Source organism: Pecten maximus, chromosome 15, assembly GCF_902652985.1.
Source record: "Pecten maximus chromosome 15, xPecMax1.1, whole genome shotgun sequence".
Classification (NCBI taxonomy): domain Eukaryota; kingdom Metazoa; phylum Mollusca; class Bivalvia; order Pectinida; family Pectinidae; genus Pecten; species Pecten maximus.
This window is the reverse complement of record NC_047029.1, coordinates 11642680-11667029: the sequence shown is the minus strand read 5'-3', so window position 1 is coordinate 11667029 and position 24350 is coordinate 11642680. Positions and strand designations below refer to the sequence as shown.

At 36.0% G+C, this 24350-nt stretch overlaps 1 protein-coding gene across 1 annotated transcript in view; it reads left to right on the top strand.

The window, feature by feature from the left end:
- Positions 1-563: 563 nt before the first annotated feature.
- Positions 564-24350, top strand: part of LOC117344328 (calcitonin gene-related peptide type 1 receptor-like) — a 41593-nt gene continuing 17806 nt past the window's right edge. The window contains exons 1-4 of the mRNA XM_033907055.1: positions 564-1173; positions 10162-10281; positions 11474-11574; positions 21629-21720. Coding sequence (XP_033762946.1) covers positions 1002-1173; positions 10162-10281; positions 11474-11574; positions 21629-21720 — 485 coding nt within the window. The 5' untranslated portion in view covers positions 564-1001. The remainder of the gene's footprint in view (positions 1174-10161; positions 10282-11473; positions 11575-21628; positions 21721-24350) is intronic.

Below are 24350 nucleotides of genomic sequence, written 5' to 3'. Positions count from 1 at the left end.
CGAACACTTAGATAAAGATATCTAAACATACCCTCTTCTGTTTAATCTGTATATTAGTCGTGTATATTATAATACCTGTAAATGGCTTTGTCTAGACGTCAGGGTCAGCCAAAGAAAGCCGAAAATCTATTGTGTAATCAGGCACGAGATTATTGTGAATTCTGCTTAACATATTGACTCAGAACACAATCAGCGCGGTAAGCCGTGCCTGGTAATCCGTGATGTTATCTATCCATAATAAAAATATGATTCCATGTCGTCGTAAAAAACACAATTAGATTTGATTTCTTTATCATGTACTCGGTAACAATAAAACCGACTTTTTTATTATAATGTAGGCGAATACTATTTAAGTTATTTGAGAGGAAGCAGTTTGCTTCTTAGAAGTGCATCGAATGATCTGAAGTTATTGCTATGAATGGTAATTGAAATCCTTGTGAATGCGTCAGTTGGTATAGTAGTTACGTGGGTCAGATTCACAGAATGTCCTGTGTGGCTATGCATTGTCACTAAAACACCATTCACTTAGCAAAATTGCAAAGTGACATATACTTAAATACTTATATATGACTTTGTTGGCGGAGAAACCAGCGCTCTATAAAAACAGTATCGCAACGTGCTGCAGTTGTACCACTATAGCCAGCAAAGACGTCTCGCGCCATCTGTAGGCACCAGTCAATGTTAGGTCAACCACTGTCCGTCCCTCAATAACACTCGTTATCATCGGCAACTCGGGAGCTACTAGGTATTTCCAATTGTGTCCGGAACACCTCTTTAGATATTGTTCTCTTAACTTACATGCTATTTTTCACAAAACACTAAACCGACATAATGCAGTGCTTCTCTTGAACTCCAGAAGTGGACACATATCTCCGATAGAAACGTCCCCTGACAGTCTATATGCTGATGTGCTGGATGATAATATTGTGCTATACCAAATTTCAGAAATATAAAAATCGGATTGCTAAGCTGTTACCTTGCCCTCTGCTAATTTGTGTAAAATGAGTAGCACATGGTACCCAATTAAAATGGATGTATTACCCAATACGGACACCACAAATAGTGATTCTCAGGTGTTTTCTATGAGCCCCGAGGACCTTATGGCACGTGGAATTTGGATGGCGTGGTATGACTGTAATAATACAGTCTTATCACAACCCTACCCTAGCGACGGTAAGTCTGTTAAATATACCTGTCTATAACATCTACATTTTATAACTGTGTTTAGTGAAATAGCAATATCGCTCCCTAGCGACGGTAATAATATATAGAAGTTTATGAAATGTTACCTGTCTATAACAACTACCTGTGTATAGTGACACAGTGAAATCATAACCTAGCGACTGTAAATGTATGAAATGTTCCTGTCTATAACAGCTACCTGTGTATAGTGACACAGCCAGATCATACCCTTGCGACTGTAAGTCAATGCAATATACCTGTCTATAACAACCAACTGTTTATAGGGACACGACTAAATTATACCATATAATGACGGTATAAGTATATGAACTGTACCTGTCTATAAAACTGAGTATAGTGGCAATGCAACATCACATCCTAACGACAGAAAGTCTGTTAAACATCTGACCTGTCACGAACAACGTTTACCTGTGTATAGTGACGCGGCCATATATTACCTTTTCGATGGTAAGTCTACGAAACATACATGTACCTGTCTATTACAACTAACTTTTACACAGCGATATTGCGATTTGACCTGTCTAGAACAGCTACCTGTATATAGTGATGCAGTAATGAAGTACCCTATAGATGGTAAGTCTACGAAACGTACACTGTACATGTGTAAGTTATGGGTAAAGGGGGTCAAGGTTAAGATTGGTGTTAGTTAGGGGTACTGTGGGTCAAGGTTATCACTGGTGTTAGTTAGAGGTAAAATGGATCAAGGTTATCACTGGTGTTAGTTAGAGGTAAAATGGATCAAGGTTATCACTGGTGTTAGAGGTAAAATGGATCAAGGTTATCACTGTGTTAGAGGTAAAGTGAATCAAGGTTATCACTGTGTTAGAGGCAAAGTGAATCAAGGTTATCACTGGTGTAAGTTAGAGGTAATGTGGATCAAGGTTATCACTGGTGTAAGTTAGAGGTAATGTGGATCAAGGTTATCACTGGTGTAAGTTAGGGGTAAAGTGGATCAAGGTTATCACTGGTGTAAGTTAGGGGTAAAATGGATCAAGGTTATCACTGGTGTAAGTTAGAGGTAAAGTGGATCAAGGTTATCACTGGTGTTAGTTAGGGGTAAAATGGATCAAGGTTATCACTGGTGTAAGTTAGAGGTAAAGTGGATCAAGGTTATCACTGGTGTAAGTTAGGGGTAAAATGGATCAAGGTTATCACTGGTGTAAGTTAGAGGTAAAGTGGATCAAGGTTATCACTGGTGTAAGTTAGAGGTAAAATGGATCAAGGTTATCACTGGTGTTAGAGGTAAAGTGGATCAAGGTTATCACTGGTGTTAGAGGTAAAATGGATCAAGGTTATCACTGGTGTTAGAGGTAAAGTGGATCAAGGTTATCACTGGTGTAAGTTAGAGGTAAAATGGATCAAGGTTATCACTGGTGTTAGAGGTAAAGTGGATCAAGGTTATCACTGGTGTTAGAGGTAAAATGGATCAAGGTTATCACTGGTGTTAGAGATAAAGTGGATCAAGGTTATTACTGGTGTTAGAGGTAAAGTGGATCAAGGTTATCACTGGTGTAAGTTAGAGGTAAAGTGGATCAAGGTTATCACTGGTGTAAGTTAGGGGTAAAGTGGATCAAGGTTATCACTGGTGTTAGTTAGAGGTAAAGTGGATCAAGGTTATCACTGGTGTAAGTTAGAGGTAATGTGGATCAAGGTTATCACTGGTGTAAGTTAGAGGTAAAGTGGATCAAGGTTATCACTGGTGTAAGTTAGGGGTAAAGTGGATCAAGGTTATCACTGGTGTTAGTTAGAGGTAAAGTGGATCAAGGTTATCACTGGTGTAAGTTAGAGGTAATGTGGATCAAGGTTATCACTGGTGTAAGTTAGGGGTAAAGTGGATCAAGGTTATCACTGGTGTAAGTTAGAGGTAATGTGGATCAAGGTTATCACTGGTGTAAGTTAGAGGTAATGTGGATCAAGGTTATCACTGGTGTAAGTTAGAGGTAAAGTGGATCAAGGTTATCACTGGTGTAAGTTAGAGGTAAATTGGATCAAGGTCATCAATGGTGTAAGTTAGAGGTAAAGTGGATCAAGGTTATTACTGGTGTAAGTTAGAGGTAAAGTGGATCAAGGTCATCACTGGTGTTAATTAGAGGTAAAGTGGATCAAGGTTATCACTAGTGTAAGTTAGAGGTAAAGTGGATCAAGGTTATCACTAGTGTAAGTTAGAGGTAAAGTGGATCAAGGTTATCACTGGTGTAAGTTAGGGGTAAAGTGGATCAAGGTTATCACTAGTGTAAGTTAGAGGTAAAGTGGATCAAGGTTATCACTGGTGTAAGTTAGAGGTAAAGTGGAGCAAGGTTATCACTGGTGTAAATTAGAGGTAAAGTGGATCAAGGTCATCACTGGTGTAAGTTAGAGGTAAAGTGAATCAAGGTTATCACTGGTGTAAATTAGAGGTAAAGTGGATCAAGGTCATCACTGGTGTAACTTAGAGGTAAAGTGGATCAAGGTTATCACTGGTGTACGTTAGAGGTAAAGTCGATCAAGGTTATCACTGGTGTAAGTTAGAGGTAAAGTCGATCAAGGTTATCACTGGTGTAAGTTAGAGGTAAAGTGGATCAATGTTATTACTGGTGTAAGTTAGAGGTAAAGTGGATCAAGGTTATTACTGGTGTAAGTTAGAGGTAAAGTGGATCAAGGTTATCACTGATGTTAGAGGTAAAATGGATCAAGGTTATCACTGGTGTTAGAGGTAAAGTGGATCAAGGTTATCACTGGTGTAAGTTAGGGGTAAAGTGGATCAAGGTTATCACTGGTGTAAGTTAGGGGTAAAGTGGATCAAGTTTATCACTGGTGTAAGTTAGAGGTAAAGTGGATCAAGGTTATCACTGGTGTAGGTTAGAGGTAAAGTGGATCAAGGTTATCACTGGTGTAAGTTAGAGGTAAAGTGGATGAAGGTTATCACTGGTGTAAGTTAGAGGTAAAGTGGATCAAGGTTATTACTGGTGTTAGAGGTAAAGTGGAGCAAGGTTATTACTGGTGTTAGAGGTAATGTGGATCAAGGTTATCACTGGTGTTAGAGGTAAATTGGATCAAGGTTATCACTGGTGTAAGTTAGAGGTAAAGTGGATCAAGGTTATCACTGGTGTTAGAGGTAAAGTGGATCAAGGTTATCACTGGTGTAAGTTAGAGATAAAGTGGATCAAGGTTATCACTGGTGTTAGAGATAAAGTGGATCAAGGTTATCACCGGTGTAAGTTAGAGGTAAAGTGGATCAAGGTTATTACTGGTGTAAGTTAGAGGTAAAGTGGATCAAGGTTATCACTGGTGTAAGTTAGAGGTAAAATGGATCAAGGTTATCACTGGTGTTAGAGGTAAAGTGGATCAAGGTTATCACTGGTGTTAGAGGTAAAATGGATCAAGGTTATCACTGGTGTTAGAGGTAAAGTGGATCAAGGTTATCACTGGTGTAAGTTAGAGGTAAAATGGATCAAGGTTATCACTGGTGTTAGAGGTAAAGTGGATCAAGGTTATCACTGGTGTTAGAGGTAAAATGGATCAAGGTTATCACTGGTGTTAGAGATAAAGTGGATCAAGGTTATTACTGGTGTTAGAGGTAAAGTGGATCAAGGTTATCACTCGTGTAAGTTAGGGGTAAAGTGGATCAAGGTTATCACTAGTGTAAGTTAGAGGTAAAGTGGATCAAGGTTATCACTGGTGTAAGTTAGAGGTAAAGTGGAGCAAGGTTATCACTGGTGTAAATTAGAGGTAAAGTGGATCAAGGTCATCACTGGTGTAAGTTAGAGGTAAAGTGAATCAAGGTTATCACTGGTGTAAGTTAGAGGTAAAGTGGATCAAGGTCATCACTGGTGTAACTTAGAGGTAAAGTGGATCAAGGTTATCACTGGTGTACGTTAGAGGTAAAGTCGATCAAGGTTATCACTGGTGTAAGTTAGAGGTAAAGTCGATCAAGGTTATCACTGGTGTAAGTTAGAGGTAAAGTGGATCAATGTTATTACTGGTGTAAGTTAGAGGTAAAGTGGATCAAGGTTATTACTGGTGTAAGTTAGAGGTAAAGTGGATCAAGGTTATTACTGGTGTAAGTTAGAGGTAAAGTGGATCAAGGTTATTATTGGTGTAAGTTAGAGGTAAAGTGGATCAAGGTTATCACTGATGTTAGAGGTAAAATGGATCAAGGTTATCACTGGTGTTAGAGGTAAAGTGGATCAAGGTTATCACTGGTGTAAGTTAGAGATAAAGTGGATCAAGGTTATCACTGGTGTAAGTTAGAGGTAATGTGGATCAAGGTTATCACTGGTGTAAATTAGAGGTAAAGTGGATCAAGGTTATCACTGGTGTAAGTTAGGGGTAAAGTGGATCAAGGTTATCACTGGTGTAAGTTAGGGGTAAAGTGGATCAAGTTTATCACTGGTGTAAGTTAGAGGTAAAGTGGATCAAGGTTATCACTGGTGTAGGTTAGAGGTAAAGTGGATCAAGGTTATCACTGGTGTAAGTTAGAGGTAAAGTGGATCAAGGTTATCACTGGTGTAAGTTAGAGGTAAAGTGGATCAAGGTTATTACTGGTGTTAGAGGTAAAGTGGAGCAAGGTTATTACTGGTGTTAGAGGTAATGTGGATCAAGGTTATCACTGGTGTTAGAGGTAAATTGGATCAAGGTTATCACTGGTGTAAGTTAGAGGTAAAGTGGATCAAGGTTATCACTGGTGTAAGTTAGAGATAAAGTGGATCAAGGTTATCACTGGTGTTAGAGATAAAGTGGATCAAGGTTATCACCGGTGTAAGTTAGAGGTAAAGTGGATCAAGGTTATTACTGGTGTAAGTTAGAGGTAAAGTGGATCAAGGTTATCACTGGTGTAAGTTAGAGGTAAAGTGGATCAAGGTTATCACTGGTGTAAGTTAGAGGTAAAGTGGATCAAGGTTATCACTGGTGTAAGTTAGAGGTAAAGTGGATCAAGGTTATCACTGGTGTAAGTTAGAGGTAAAGTGGATCAAGGTTATCACTGGTGTAAGTTAGAGGTAAAGTGGATCAAGGTTATCACTGGTGTAAGTTAGGGGTAAAGTGGATCAAGGTTATCACTGGTGTAAGTTAGGGGTAAAGTGGATCAAGGTTATCACTGGTGTAAGTTAGAGGTAAAGTGGATCAAGGTTATCACTGGTGTAAGTTAGAGGTAAAGTGGATCAAGGTTATCACTGGTGTAAGTTAGAGGTAAAGTGGATCAAGGTTATCACTGGTGTAAGTTAGAGGTAAAGTGGATCAAGGTTATTACTGGTGTTAGAGGTAAAGTGGAGCAAGGTTATTACTGGTGTTAGAGGTAATGTGGATCAAGGTTATCACTGGTGTTAGAGGTAAATTGGATCAAGGTTATCACTGGTGTAAGTTAGAGGTAAAGTGGATCAAGGTTATCACTGGTGTAAGTTAGAGATAAAGTGGATCAAGGTTATCACTGGTGTTAGAGATAAAGTGGATCAAGGTTATCACCGGTGTAAGTTAGAGGTAAAGTGGATCAAGGTTATTACTGGTGTAAGTTAGAGGTAAAGTGGATCAAGGTTATCACTGGTGTAAGTTAGAGGTAAAGTGGATCAAGGTTATCACTGGTGTAAGTTAGAGGTAAAGTGGATCAAGGTTATCACTGGTGTAAGTTAGAGGTAAAGTGGATCAAGGTTATCACTGGTGTAAGTTAGAGGTAAAGTGGATCAAGGTTATCACTGGTGTAAATTAGAGGTAAAGTGGATCAAGGTTATCACTGGTGTAAGTTAGGGGTAAAGTGGATCAAGGTTATCACTGGTGTAAGTTAGGGGTAAAGTGGATCAAGTTTATCACTGGTGTAAGTTAGAGGTAAAGTGGATCAAGGTTATCACTGGTGTAAGTTAGAGGTAAAGTGGATCAAGGTTATCACTGGTGTAAGTTAGAGGTAAAGTGGATCAAGGTTATCACTGGTGTAAGTTAGAGGTAAAGTGGATCAAGGTTATTACTGGTGTTAGAGGTAAAGTGGAGCAAGGTTATTACTGGTGTTAGAGGTAAAGTGGATCAAGGTTATCACTGGTGTTAGAGGTAAATTGGATCAAGGTTATCACTGGTGTAAGTTAGAGGTAAAGTGGATCAAGGTTATCACTGGTGTAAGTTAGAGATAAAGTGGATCAAGGTTATCACTGGTGTTAGAGATAAAGTGGATCAAGGTTATCACCGGTGTAAGTTAGAGGTAAAGTGGATCAAGGTTATTACTGGTGTAAGTTAGAGGTAAAGTGGATCAAGGTCATCACTGGTGTAAGTTAGAGGTAAAGTGGATCAAGGTTATCACTGGTGTAAGTTAGAGGTAAAGTGGATCAAGGTTATCACTGGTGTAAGTTAGAGGTAAAGTGGATCAAGGTTATCACTGGTGTAAGTTAGAGGTTAAGTGGATCAAGGTTATCACTGGCGTAGGTTAGAGGTAAAGTGGATCAAGGTTATCACTGGTGTTAGAGGTAAAGTGGATCAAGATATCACTGGTGTAAGTTAGAGGTAAAGTGGATCAAGGTTATCACTGGTGTAAGTTAGATGTAAAGTTGATCAAGGTCATCACTGGTGTAAGTTAGGGGTAAAGTGGATCAAGGTTATCACTGGTGTAAGTTAGAGGTAATGTGGATCAAGGTTATCACTGGTGTAAGTTAGAGGTAAAGTGGATCAAGGTCATCACTGGTGTAAGTTAGAGGTAAAGTGGATCAAGGTTATCACTGGTGTAAGTTAGAGGTAAATTGGATCAAGGTTATCACTGGTGTTAGTTAGAGGTAAAGTGGATCAAGGTTATCACTGGTGTAAGTTAGATGTAATGTGGATCAAGGTTATCACTGGTGTAAGTTAGAGGTAAAGTGGATCAAGGTTATCACTGGTGTACGTTAGAGGTAAAGTGGATCAAGGTTATCACTGGTGTTAGTTAGAGGTAAAGTGGATCAAGGTTATCACTGGTGTAAGTTAGATGTAATGTGGATCAAGGTTATCACTGGTGTAAGTTAGAGGTAAATTGGATCAAGGTTATCACTGGTGTAAGTTAGGGGTAAAGTGGAGCAAGGTTATCACTGGTGTAAATTAGAGGTAAAGTGGATCAGGGTTAAGATTGGTGTATGTTAGAGGTAAAGTTGATCAAGGTTTAGATTAGTGTAAGTTAGAGGTAAAGTTGATCAAGGTTATCACTGGTGTAAGTTAAAGGTTAAGTGGATCAAGGTTTAGATTAGTGTAAGTTAGGGGTAAAGTGGATCAAGGTTATCACTGGTGCAAGTTAAAGGTAAATTGGATCAAGGTTGTCACTGGTGTTAGAGTCAAAATGGATCAAGGTTATCACTTGAGAAAATTAGTGTTAAAGTGGATCAAGGTTATGCTTAGTGTAAGTTACAGGTTAAGTACATTGTAGGTCAAGGTTATGAATCGGGATAGAATCGTGCTCATCCTTGAGAAAATAGTATGAGCTGTCATACTCTCTGAAGATGGCACCAGACAATGCTGACTATCACACAGCTGTCTAGTGGGCCAGAAACGTGCTCGTGGCTATTGTTACATTACTGTAAATAACCTGTGTGTTTATATTAGAACGAAAACAATGAAACTGACGTTAAGCAGGATACTGAGGGTTTCTTTTCATATGTGAGTCACAATAAGTGATGTCACTTTCTTATGCCATTCATATATTTCAGTATATACGTAGATACACTCTCTCTCCGATTACATGTTTTACAAGCACAATGCATCCTGTAGCTGCAATTGCATTGTTTTCCATATATGATGGATTTTGAAATGTGAAAGATTGACATCTTAAGTTTATGAAAAATACTGTTTTGCAAAGAATAAGTATACTTTTGATTGTCTTACACATAAAGCATTGTGGTAATGGAAAACCCTGCTTAATCTTCTATGTTATTGCATGTACACCTCATATACTGCCATTAGATAAAATCAACGAAAGAAACCACTCGACCCGTCATTGGAGGCCGAGTGGTTAATGTGTCCCGACACTTCCTCACTAGCCCTCCACCTCTGGGCACAGGCGCTTGCATAGAAAATATGACTTTCAATTTTTTTTTGATATGACAGTGGTATGTGTTATCTGTTAAGTACAAGCTTCAGCTTAACATATTACACATACCACTGTCAAAAAAAAATATGAAAATAACATTTTCTATGCAAGCGCCTGTGCTCTGGGTTGCGAGTTCGAAACCTACGTGGGGCAGTTGCCAGGTACTGACCGTAGGCCGGTGGTTTTTCTCCGGGTACTCTGGCTTTTCCTCCACCTCCAAAACCTGTCACGTCCTTAAATGACCCTGGCTGTTAATAGGACGTTAAATAAACCAAATCAAACCAAACGTAATTGAACAAAGTCCTGTAGCCGAAATCGAACGTAAACGTCACTAATAAGGATCAACGAGAGGGTAAAATTTAATTGGAATTTAAATGGCTGGTGACAAGATCTCTCAGCCAGATTTAGAGTACAGACAATCTAGTTTCTCTCTTGTAAGCTGTTCGTAAAAGGTCTAAAACATTTGTGATTATATCTAATTTAATAAGCACGGATAAATTGAGCCAAAAAGTGATCGTTTTAAAGCGACATTATCATTCGACCTAACCAGTCCCTGTCCTATTTGTTCCTAGTATAATTTTCGTTATTCAGATTATATTGGTATTGCCAATTGCAGATGCGTTGTACAGATTGATGCGCTTTGCCCGGTCATTGAGGGTATATCTCCTGAAGAATTTTTTTCCCAGTCATTGCTTCCGAAGAAACCTTATAACCAGTAATTGTGGTATTGCCACCGAAAGGTTTTTGTCTGGTCACCGAGGTATTGCTCCAGAAGAAGCGTTATGGCCGGTTATTGTGGTATTGTCCCCAAATGGTGCCCCCGAAAAACTTTGGTTCATGAATGAAAAATTACTCAACTGCCATCTAGCAGTTCATGTCATACGGTTATAGTAATGAACACCATTTAAACACACAGTAAGTATACGTATAACATTGTTTTATCTCCCTCACAGGTGGTCTGTACTGTAATGCTACATTTGATGGCTGGGATTGTTGGAACTTTACATCTGTAAGAACCAGGGTCTATCGTGATTGTCCTTCCTTCCTCCGGCATAAGTATGGCAGTCCTACAGGTAAATATTCATAATTACGATTTATATCGATATACACTTCCTCCGGCATAAGTATGGCAGTCCTACAGGTAAATAATGTTGTGTATGATTTATATCGATAATGATTTCCTCCGACATAGGTATGACAGCCCTATTGCTAAATGATGATGTGTACGATTTATATCGATAGATATTTCTCCCGACACAAGTATCGCAGTACTACATGTAAAACATCGGTCACAAGCAGTTTAAAAAAAATAACTAGACACTCACTTCATATAATAGGGCACAGAAGCTGCTTTACCTCATAGAAATTCTAACTAACGCGAAATGCACACCTCATACAAAGTCTCACTAAAGTATGCGAGAAGCCATTTCAAATAATTTGTCACTAAAGAGAAACGCAGGCATTTTGAAAATTGTCACTAAAGCGAAATAATAGTTCATACAAAAGATTAAAGGGACGATGTTCCACTTGAAGCCCTAACGAATCCCTTATGTCAATATTGTCAAAATTCAACAGTCCACTAAATGTCACAGTCCTCAAGAGGGGATAATTATCAGTGAACCCCACGATATGGATGGATCTGCAGTAGTTGACACATTAGAAATTGACATTGGCCTTACGATATATCAGTCACCATCCTCTCAATTGTAGATTTGATTTATCTGACATGGCTATCACTTTTCTGTTACATATCACATATCTGTCATCGTCACGATATAGTTTATCATTCGGATAAAACGACATAATATGATTGAGCGTTTACTTCTAACCTAAAGCTGAAGACGCTTAACCCTCCGGACCATCTGTTACGTTCACCTTACTAACCTGTTTTCATGTTATATAATGTTAAACTATCAAAAGGCTGTTGGTATGTACCACAAGATACACGAGTAAAAATAATCATATTTTTTCAATTTTGAAATATATGTGCGAGTGTACCAATATGTCTTGCCTATTGGACACATTTTGTTTGTTTGATGCCCATTTATATCCACAATCGTTTGGCACCAATGACCTTTACTGTGTTGATGGGCCGTTGATGATTTAATGCTAGCTATCTAAATGTTTTTATCTTGAGAGAACATTTTCGGTCAGACTTATATGTATCGGTATCGTTTCGTGTCTTCAGACAGATGTTTATACAATATACTCCATGAACTACATACTATTTCAGTTCTTGTTAAAATTCTGTTTCGAATCTATCAGGCCAAGCGTTCAAGGATTGTCGTGAAGACGGGACGTGGCTCACACATCCTGACACTGGGCGGACATGGACAAACTATACATTGTGTGCCAGCAATAAAGAGGTAACTCCCTCCTCCTTCTTTGGTTTGGTTTGGTTTATTTCGTTTAACGTCCTATTAACAGCTAAGGTCATTTAAGGACGGCCTCCCGTGTGTGCGACATGCATGCGTGTGGTGAGTGCGTATGTGTGTTTTGGGAGGCTGCGGTATGTTCGTGTTAAGTCTCCTTGTGATAGGCCGGAACTTTTGCCGATTTATAGTGCTACCTCACTGAAGCATACTGCCGAAGACACCCAGCAGCACACTCCACCCGGTCACATTATACTGACAACGGGCGAACCAGTCGTTATCATTGACATGCCGTCTGGGCTGTTATATCATTAGATGATTAAACATCTTTGTCGACTTTACCACCCGATCCTCAGTAATCTTTGTGTACACTCAATAATCCAACGATTGTTTGAATCGCATGTTAGTTAAATAAACACCACTCGCAATACTCTTAAGATCGGTGAGGCATCGGACTAATAATTTATAGTTAAATTCTACGCTCGAACAACATCTCTGTGACCGAGACACAACTGCAAGACATCTGTAGACGACATCCAATTTGGGGCCATATGTCTTTACGATGAATAATTGATGCAGTTATTGTCCAGAACGGTAATACTCAGCGGAACCACACAGCGACGTATCATTAGGTCGCTAAAAAAAAAAAAACCCAAAAAACCCACACACAAAGCATTTCCCTAGTGGGTAGCTAGATCCCTAAATAACCTATGTCATTTGGTACATGTAACATTTTCCTTAAACTTTTTTTCTTTTAATTGGTCAAGGAATTCGTGTTCCTTTTTATTGAAATAAGTCGGTATCAATTGATCATAATGTGCATTGTTTTAAAGATAAATTGTCGATAGTTCTCCATAGTGGCATGTACCCTAAATGCAACGGTTACTATTTCTTGATAACACTTGTTTAATCCAAAGAAATAATCCCAAAAACGTGACTTAATCAGAATACAGAGATAACTAAGTAAAAGTAGCCTACCGATGAATAGTTGCTTTGTAAAGTGACAATAGGACAATATATGCGTGTTTCCGGTAAGAAAAGAAAGAAATTTGTATATAGACAAGTATTTTTGGTTACGACCGAATGTAATTAAATTTAATGAACTTATGAATGCTACTAATATAAAAACACTTAAAAAATTGTGTACATTTATAAGAATAATCAATAATATTATTTGTCCTCCTTAAAACAAGTTTTGTATATTATGAAAGTGCTGTATATCTACAAACGAACACTACACGAATAATGATTGTATATAATATTGTAAATATGTTTTCTCTATGCATTATGTTATGAAAAGAGAAATAAACCAATTTGAATAAACCAATTTGGTAACAATGACATACCTGGTAAAACTTGTATATAATTTCGTAAATAACGTACCTGTAATTAAAAACAAGAGCTGTTGGATAACAGCATAGCTCGTCTCGCAAATGTTTGTCAATAAATAATTAAAATATATTAATTGGAAGGGTTTCGCAAATTGCATTAATAATATTTATATTGTTTACTTGAACATATTATGTTTTGTGAATTCATGCAATTTTCAAAACCATACCAATTTATATATATATAAATTATTTATTGACAAATATTCGGGAGACAAGCTATGCTGTTGTAGATTAAATGAATATATTAAATACCAATGTAATTGCTTTTGGACATATTTCTTCAATTTTTTGATAAAATATTATCCTAATGAGAGTTGTCTCCCTTGAAAAATGTGGACCGGTATAAATTGTCTATTGTGAGCATTTTCACATTGTTTTATTTTCAGTTTCACCCCAAGAAGGGATAGTGTAACTCCAAAGGGACTCTTTTACCAAATATCAGCACCCTAGTACAATCATAAAGTGATGTGTTAAATAGCTTTCAACATTTGCACAAATTAAAAAAAAAAAAAAAATGTGTTTTTTCCCCCAAAAAATATTTCAGTTTAACTCCGGCAAGGGATAGTTTAACCCCCACCAGGGAACCTAATACCATGTATTACTATGCCTTTCAACACTCCCAATATAAACTTAACACAATTTTAAAAACAAAAACAAAAAAACACAGATTTAAAAAGAAAAAATCCATTTTTTTTTAAAAGTTTTACTCCAGGAAGGGATTGTCTTACTCCATAGGGACTCTATTGCCAAATATCAGCACCCTAGTACAATTATAAAGTGATGTATTAAAACCTCTTAACACTTGCACCAAAAACTTAACGCAGAAATATTCTAAGTCCAAAAGTTTGAAAATTCTGGTTTTTTTCTCAAAAAATCTTTTAGTTTAACTCCAGCAGGGGATAGTTTAACCCAAGAGGGAGTCTACTACCAATTATCAGCACCCTAGTACAATTATAAAGTGATGTATTAATACCTTTCAACACTTGCACCAAAAACTTAACGCAAACATTTTCGAAGTCCAAAAATTTTCAAAAATCTGTTTTTTTTTCCAAAAAATCTTTTAGTTTAACTCCGGCAGGGGATAGTTTGACCCCCACAGGGACCATATTACCATAAATTACTATGCCTTTCAACACTTGCACCAAAACTTTAACATTTGGAAAACCTACGCCGACGCCGACGCCGACGTGACGACATAAGCTCTCACTCTTCTTCGAAGAGACGAGCTAAAAAGAGTACCGCGGGCGGAATAATATACGCCCATTAGATGATAGATAGCGTTATATACTATCTTACCAGAAAATAACATGTTTCAAAGAAATCGGTCGAAAAATGTAGGAGCAGATCTCTGGACAATAATCAAATACTGAAATAAACAAAGGGCAATAACTTTCGCAAAAATAGTTGAATCAAAGTTCTTGTCAGGGTAACGTTATCATATTATGATTATAAAGCCTACCATGCCCGAAAGAATTCAGTTGAAAAATGTGGCAATAACTATAATAATAATAGTAATTAAATAAGTATTTATATAATAATCCGAATTTTTATGTTAATAACCGTAGCGACTAAACAACAACTGTTCTGAATACGTATTGAAAAAAACTAGATGATCTGACCACACGGGAACATTGTACGATGCTTACTTGCCGAAATATACGCAATTTAATTTCAATCCAAACCGCCTGACAGCTTCAGGTCGCCATCTTTGTTCAAATCAAAGCATCTGTGCGTTTGAAACAGTTAGTACTGCAAAGCTTCTAAATGATATTGTGATCATGAATTTTATCAAATGAAACGAAAAGTAAATTTCAAATCATTTTAATTTTGATTGGTTACGATTTAGGTGAGCAAATTTAAATAATTATTTACAAAGGGAATTTAATGTTATACTCAAAACTGATAACGTTTCTTTTATTAAGTTAATCTTTATTTCTTTCATTTCATTTCATTTTAAAAGGAAAATTAGATTCCCAGATATATTCGCGGGAAATGAATTTGATGACGTAACCGGAAGCGCATGCTTTCAGAACGTGACCCGGAAGATATGTTCACCTGTAAACGACAGAAACTTGACGATAATAAAAATAGAAGATTATCGAATATGACTGGATTTTTTCGGTATTTGTTGAGACACCAATGTGCTAGAATACAACGAAAGGTAACACTTATTTAATTCATAGCTATCGTATCAAATAAAACGAACAGTCATTGCGAAATAGCAGTGTCCGCTTGCTGAGCTAGACCTAGAACGAATATTCATACCCTGCCTACACTGCTCTCCGGCAGGGTATGAAGTCCCTCCCATTGCCGATAGTGTAGCAAGCCCCGATGTGATTCATAAGCAGTGGTAAAAAAATTCTCGGATAAAAAAACACATGTAAATTGATGATTCTGGTATCTATTATGAATATTCAAGCAACAAACCTGCACATTACTTCAAATGTTTGACAATAAATAGTAAAATCCAAAACGAGCAAGACACACGGAGATACATGTATCAGTTTAAACATACCGCCATCTTTGATACAAGTGTAAAGGTCAATTTCCTTATAAGGAAATCAAAATAAATTGATGCTAATGAGGTTTCCCGCGAGATTTCAACAGAAAAACAGATTCGGAGTAATATATCTCGGTAAGGAAGGTCAATTCATTCTGAAATTATTTAATTACGCAAAGTAAGGTTCGCTTTCTTCACAAGAGTTACAAAAGAGTGGTTAAATATCTCTGATTATGTATTTATTTATCGTAGTAGTTTCATCCATATATGGATCACGGGTTCCATATTTGGGTTAGAATCCTCGCGAGAGTTCTTCGAGAAGTATCATGGCGGATCACGGAGACAACTCCGAGCAGTATGATATTAGAATATGCGAATTAAAGATTTCTAGATTAGACGGTAGGCTAATACATTGCAAAATTGTATTAGAAATGTTTAATTATACGAACTATTACTCCAAAGTTAAACGATATCCGCTATTTGTAGCATTTTCGAGGTTCACTGTTTTGCTACATTACGAGCAATGGGAGGGAATCGTAGCTCTGACGACGACCATCTGTCAGAAATTGTCCGTCCGTCGTCCAGAGCTACGTTATCGCAGCTAAGCTAGACCTACTTTCGTTTTACAGTTTGCGCACACAGTTATTTAAATACTTCATCTTCACAACCATTGTCTATATAAATGCTTGTCCGCGACATTGTTCTATGTAGGAATATTTGTAGTTCTGTATAGTACAGTGTAATTACTTTTTTTTTAATTGACTGGTCTGGTAATTAACTACCCCGACCACAGGGCCACGTAGCTACATTCACGTTTTGAACACTTGTGTGTTTACCATACGACTCATAATCTAGCTGCCGCAGGTTATGAGTTATTATAGGTTAAAGAGACATATCAAGTGTGTCTCAGGCTAATCATGATTGATAGGGTAAACATTGAGATATATATCAAAATGCTTCAAGTGTTTACAAAACGAAAAGATTGTGACGAGGCCCTGTGCCCCGACTGACATTACTTAAGGCACTAAGCACAGGGGTTGGTGTTGATAACACATAGCTCTATTGGGGAAAGTTATTTTGTATTACAAGATAAATTAAATTTATTTCAATGCCTCCACTGTAAGTACGGATTGAAGTTGGGACCTCAGGAAAATTACTGTTACAGGCTAGCCAGGAGAAAATGTAGCAGCCAGATTAGGGTTCGAACCTGGGACCCTCAGAACTTAAGACGGACACTCTACCACTGAGTCAAAATAAATGTCTGGTTATTAATACATGTTTTTGGGAGTCTGCAGTGTTCATGTTTGTCTCCTTTTGGTAGTGTGGAACTGTGGATCTGATGCCAACGTTAAGGTTAACTCACTAAAGCGAACCTAAATTGCTGAAGACACCCAGCAAAAGAAAATAAAAGACACATTACAGTTTATTATCGAACCTCTGTATCTAACCGTCTTTTTTAACCAAAGGTTGATTATTTTGTATTCAACCTTGGCAGATTTAGCCTTGCATTTGATTCCCCTCATCCGCCACATAATAGTGTAACTTTTTACTATAAAAAACTTTGAAACTTATGATTGTTTCAGCACTGGCCACCTAGTCTTTTCCTTTGTTGCCATTTACATTAAGAATATAGTCAATTTAATCTTTCCCAATTGATATAAATACAGAAAATTTTCCCCGAATAATTTCAGCAAAAAATCTGACATGTTGCACAAATCACCTCAGTACTGTGTGCTGTCATTACTATTTACACTTCCAGGGACTTGCCATGAATTTGAACCCATGGTCTACCCATATGTAATACACAATTTCATTAGATACTCTTAAAAAAGACACACACTAATTGGAAAGCTTGTTTGTTTCTACGAACAGGTAAATGGAAAAGAGGGTACCCAGTTAATGGTGGGTAGGATTTTTTTTTTTAAATCTCGCAAAAACAATTCAGCACAGGAAAATTTGAAATAGTGAAACAATTCAACACAGGAAAATCTGAAATAGAACAATGTAACAGTTCATTGAACTGTTTAAGCAACAGATATAACCAATGGATGGAAAACCTGGAGATATCTATATTTTAAGTGTAATTGATCTACATATACATTGTAAATTTGTATTACTGACAGTTAAACAGGAATCAACTATACAAAGGTAACAAATATTTGCAATTTAGGAAAAAAAACTGATTTGGGGGAAATCTTTTTAAGGTTATGATGGGTTAGTAGAAACAAAGCTTTTATTCTATTTGGCCTATGAAGTCTAAGTCATGAAAATATGGTTTTAGAAATAAAACTTTGGTTATTGAAGATGAGGTGTTACATACTGGACACAACAGGGAATGACAACAGTAAAAGCAGAAGAAAACATATGTATGTATGGAATGTTTTTCTCTGTCAGTTCTGACAGACTGTAAATTTAACACATTATGAAGATGTAAAATTAAGATCATTTTACACAAATCACGAGATTGTATTGTCTACATTTTTTTAATTTAGTTCATCTTTATTTCCACACTATTCTCTGTGGAATTTTTTTTTCTTTGTTATAAATCCTCACTACAACTATTAAGTCAAATATGTACATTTGTATATATATATATATACATTGTATGTAAAAGGATATGGTTCTTGACAACTTGACTACAGAGCAGGAATTAAGCTTTCAACATCCAATGCACTCCACATCATATTGTGTGTTGACATTTTTCTGTGACAATTATGATTCATACACCTATTTTTTAGAATGCTGTGTTATATAGATTCTTGGATCAACTCAAACATAAGCATTTCCTTCAATTCTGAAATCTGTAATGAAAATAATTACAGAAAATATATAAGTTTGCTTTAATAATACGAAAACAATTTTGTTAAACATTGGTGGATCCATCCAAAAACACTGCAATACTTTTTTATCAGATTTTCTTATTCGATCTGGCAATCTCACCTTCTAACACGTCAAAGACCCTTGATGAGAATGAGTAGCCAGAGTTTCCTCTAGCCCAAACACCGGAAGTTAGACACATACAAGCTCTCTTGACTTTGGTTTAGGAACACATTCTCAAAAGACAATCATCACATATTAAATTCAGGGCTGGATTTCCACTAACTTGAAGAGTTGTGTCCCTTTATTTTCTTTCATATATATGTCTTATAGGGTTCTAGCTATTCTAGCAGTTTATAGTTCATTTTTCCCCATTGTTTTGCACTTCATAATTAATATACATAATGTACATCTGATGATACATATGCATCTGGAAGTGTTTATTTTGTTTAGTGTCATTGACTTCATTTCTCAAATTTAAGTTCAAGAAGTCTTAAAGTTACAGAAGATTCAAAACTTTACAAAGTCATTTCTGTTTCCATGATTTAATTATGGTTGTTTTACTTTCCATTGTGGGGATAGGGGACTTATTCATATCAATCAGATATAACTTTTATATAGTAAGGTTCCCACTTTCTTATTTGTATATTTCTGATTATTTTTTTTCATAATATCTCTTTAGTTAAAGTCCCTCAAAAGATTCTTTATATTTCTTTCTGTTAAATATTTTCTTCTCATTTCTATATCTTCCCAGTTTCCTTTGGGTAAAATATGGTCATATTTAGGTGAATTTTGAGAATTGATTGTTTTGCAGAATTCCTTTTTGTTTTGCAATACATCAATATTTTGCATGGCTATAATAAATATAGACATGCTCTGTCACTTCCTTTTATGTTGAATGTTTGAGTTTCTTTAAAATTTCCCATACTGATGGTGTTGGACATCTTGAATTTGCTGATTTGTCAGATCACAATGTTTTCAAACTTGGTCTGGAGCATTACTTATTATAGGGCACAGGGGCCAAACATGCAAACATTTGAAAATCTTCTACTCAATAACCCAGAGGCCAAGTGACCTGATATGGGGCCTGTAGTATGCTGTGGTAAAGTGATGAAAAGTTTGTTAAAATGAATGACCTTGACATACATTCACAGTCACAGGAGTCAAACATGCTAAAATATTGAAACACTTTTTTCTCAAATAGGCAAGAGGTCCAGAGAAGCAGGTCATTGATACAGGTCTATAGGGCATCTTGTTTGATTGCTGCACAATGACTTAATTACTCTTTCAGGTCTGCAGGTCAATGGTACTATTTCTATAAATTGAAAATCAGTTGAAGTACAATATATTATGAATTCAGCTGAGCTGATTATGCTTATTAGAAGTTAAAATTATCAAGTTCTACCTTGTGCCTGCTTTCAAGGATAACTTATACGGGCCCGATGGTCAAGATCACTGCTACTAAAGAAAGTATTTGCTTAGAATACTACATGTAGCTTCAGGCTTGAAAGTCAAAGGTCAAGGATAATGTTACTATAAATAGAAAAAAAAAATCAAAAAAATCATGTACATCACTTTTTTGTTGGATTCTATGCACTCAGACTTTGTCGAGTGTTTTATCGCAGAAATACTTTATTTTCCCCGATTACACAGATTGTTTTATTCTTCAATGAACACAGGTGATATATACAGTAGTTTTTTAAAAATATATAAATACTTATTACCGGTTAGCTTGTAATAAAAATAATAGTCGAATCATTTTTTTAGCGGGATGTATGGTTATACATGTACCACATACCATGTTTCAAAGAAATCAGTTGATAATGAAGAAGGAAATCTCCGGACAAAATGTCAAATACCGAAATAACGAACGGGACTAATTTTTCAAAATAGTCAAATCGAAATTCTTTTTTTGAAAAAGCACAACTTCATATAATTTCTATATTGTATGCCAAGTTTCAAAGAGATCAGTAAAAAATGTAGAAGATCTCAAAGTGAATTTTTTTAGCAGATCTCCGGACAAATAAGTGTTAACGCCGAACGGACAACGCCATAACATAATGCTTATGTTAAAGTGTGCCGGCGTTTAAAAAGGGAGTTGTTGCACCGTTGATATACCTAATTTGTTCTCGTCCAAATGAAAACATAATAGGAATCTATATTTCAATAACTCAAACCCTTAAATATCCCTCCATTCACCCACAAAAGAGTGTCTTTTTATTTCATTTTTCGGAATACAATGGCAGGGGCGTAGCGTCCATTAGAAAAAAAGCCCGGGCTTACACATAAAAATCCTGCCTTTATGTTATGGTCCAACGTTTCAAGTAGCCTCCGAAAAAAAAGTAATGATTATGACTTCAAAGTTTTGATGTAATATTATAACCAAATTATTGATTATACCAGAAAATGTACCACTGTGTGCTATATATTATAAGATATAGTTCTAGTGCATTCCGGAATAGCTATCACATCATACTTGTCTAATACTGTCACCCCTCTGTTTCCGGTTGTATAATGTTGAAAAGTGTATCTATTCAAAATGAAGAAGGTTTAAAAAAAATGTGCCAAGGATCGAAACATTCTTCAAACCCAAGGAAGAAGAACCAGCGACTAAAAAGTTAAACCAGTCTGCTGATAGCTCATGCCCAAACCAGTCTGCTAATAGCCCATGTCCTGGCCCAGGTAACGTACATGTACCACAGACACATGACAAAGTCGGACCTATATGTTCCGACCAAAAATTATCCCAAAAAGGCCCAAATTACCTAGACATGGGATTTCCTACCATAATTGAAATGTATTTTATTTAGACAAACTATATAAACAAATGAACATTAATTATATGTTTATACCGGAAAACTTGTAGTTCGGTATAATTAAGAATTAAACATATTTTGAAATTACTATCTCGGAAATCAATTTCAAACCCTCATAAAAGCTTTAAATTCATTTTCCCTCGCCCCCCCCCCCCCCCCCCCCCCCTTGATCCCCCTGCATGGGCATAAACGACATGGAAACACGAGAAACTCGCTTATGTTATTGCAATTGTATCACTGATTCTCTACACAAAAAAAAGCTATTTCGATTGCCATTCCTAACTCATGAATTTTTATAATTCATCTTGACGGTTTTTTCTCTTTTCTTTTCTTTCTTAAGAATGATCAGTATTAACTAATTATCAAATAGTGTTCAAATAATTTCGTAAGAACGTTTTTATCACCTTGGTTAAAAAAAATCATAATTTCGACACTGTGCTTGTGTCAGGTTGATGTTTTCTAAAACCCCATTTTACCGAAAGGCCAGTTTTGTCTCCTATTTGATGAACGTATTTGTCTTGCAGACTCTACAGAAAGTCATTAGTACATACTACAGTGGCTACGCCCTCTCCGTCATCCTCTCCACGGCTGCTCTCCTTATCTTCTCCTATTTCCGGTAAGTATAACACCATAAAGCAGAGTTCACATTGAAGTTCCGGTACGTAATCATCTGCTCAAAGCTGAACTGGTCACAAAGAGGTATGGCCGTTTTCCACTTATCCTGGCCTAGGCCACGTACAGCGATAGTCTGAGCTAAAAATATAGGTAAAATATCACGTGACCCCAGTGATTCCCACACTACCAAAATAGATCGTTATGGCGTAGTCAACAATACCATATGAAATAAAGTAAAATGGACATGTTAGATATGAATTTGACACTACCCATCCATGTATGCCTGTTGTCGATGCTGCAGTTCATTTACATTTTACTTCGAATGATACGGGGTAAATCGGTTATGATTTTACTCTTTCTTTTATCCAAGTGAATTTTTTTTATCCCAACATTTTTTTCTTTATACTTAATATTTTATATTAGATATGCATTTAATGTTGCAAATATCTTTAAAATACGACCAAGAAAAATTAAATGGTATTAAGAAACATAACAAGGGGGGTAGTGATACTTATCAATAACAATTTTGAAGTCAAGGTTTTAAAAGAAAAAAAGGACTTAACAGGGAATTTCTTGGCGTTAGATCTAGAAATTGAAGGTAAGAAATTAACTCTAATTACATTATATGGTCCAAACTCTGATAACCCTACTTTTTATGATAAAATAGAGGAAACTCTCGATGAGTTTGAAAATGATAGCTACATTATTTGTGGGGATTTTAATTTAGTGCTTAATCCTGATTTAGATTGTGATAAGAATTATAAAAAAAATAATAATCCAAAAGCTCGTGACAGGGTATTAGAATTAATAGATAACTTTGATCTAGTAGATGTTTTCAGAGAGCAACATGCTGATATTTCCAGATATACATGGCGAAGGAGTAACCCCATCAAGCAAGCTAGGCTAGATTTCTTTTTGGTGTCTGAAAATTTATTGCAAAGTGTATCTGAGGCAAGTATAGATCCAGGTTACAGATCAGACCATTCTTTCCCCAAAATTATGTTAAAATTTAATGAATTTAAAAAAGGCAAAGGTTTATGGAAATTGAATAATTCTTTATTGCATGACTTAGAATATCTTAATGTAATTAATGATACTATAAAAACAGTTAAATTACAGTATTGCCTTCCTGTGTATAACCCTGAAAATATTGATGATATACTCGATTCAGATTTACAGTTTGTTATAAATGATCAATTATTTTTGGAAACATTATTAATGGAAATTAGAGGTAAGTCAATTTCATATTCTTCGTATAGAAAGAAGCAATACTGTGTTAGAGAAAAAGCCCTTCTTGATGAAATAAAGGAGCTAGAAAATGAGAATATTGTAGACTTAGAAAAGTTAGATGAGAAAAAAGGATTTGGAAAAGATTAGAGTTCATAAAATAAAAGGGAGTATAATACGTGCAAAAGCTTTATGGCTTGATGAGGGTGAAAACCTACAAGTTATTTTTTTAATTTGGAAAATAGACATTTTTTATCAAAAATTATTCCAAAGTTACAACTGGAGAATGGCGAAATTCTAACTAAACAATATGATATATTAAGTGAGGTGAAAAGTTTTTATGAACAGTTATACTCTGTTGATAGTGAAGTCGAGGATATAGATTTGGATGAATTTTTAGAAGATTTTAATATTCCTAGATTAGATGGTGATGAAGCTGTCAGGTTATAAGGTATCATTACACATAAAGAAGCATCTGAAACCCTTAAAAGAATGAAAAATAATAAGAGTCCGGGCTCAGATGGATTCACATCTGAATTTTTAAAATGTTTTTGGAATCAGATTTAACTTTGTGGTTAGGGCATTAAATTATGTTTTTTTAAATGGTCAGCTCTCTATTACTCAACGTCAGGGAATAATCACTTGTATACCCAAGGCTAACAAATCAAAGTATTTTATAAAAAATTGGAGACCTATTTCTTTATTAAATATTGTATACAAAATTGCTTCTGGTTCAATAGCAAGTAGACTCAAATTGATTTTACAAAAAAATTACAAATTCTGATCAGACAGGATTCATATCAGGCCGTTATTTAGGAGAAAATACCCGCCTGGTTTATGATATTATGCAATACACAGAGGAAAATGAAATACCTGGAATGTTATTAATGGCTGATTTTGAAAAGGCTTTTGATTCTGTTTCTTGGAAATTTATAGATGAAGTACTCAGATATTTTGGATTTGGAAATGATTTTTACATTGTAATTCTAGCTCTGCTATAAACCAGGGGGGTAATTTATCATCTTTTTTAAAAATAAGTCGCGGTTGTCGTCAAGGTGACCCGATTACTCCTTATATTTTTATATTATGTGCGGAAATATTGGCAATCCGGCATAGAAATAATATGAATATTACTGGTATAAATGTTAATAACTGTCCAATATTAAACTCTCAGTACGCAGACGACACTACTTTAATATTAGATGGTTCTGAAAAATCACTGAAAGGGGCAGTTGATGAATTAGATATCTATGCAAAAATTTCTGGTCTTAAAGTAAATGTTGGTAAAACTGAGGTTGTCTGGATAGGTAGTTAAAAATACAGCAGTGATGTTCTCCTTCCAAATATGAATCTAAGATGGGGGGTTGATAAAGGCCCTGTTTCCAGTAATGTTAATTCTCCATA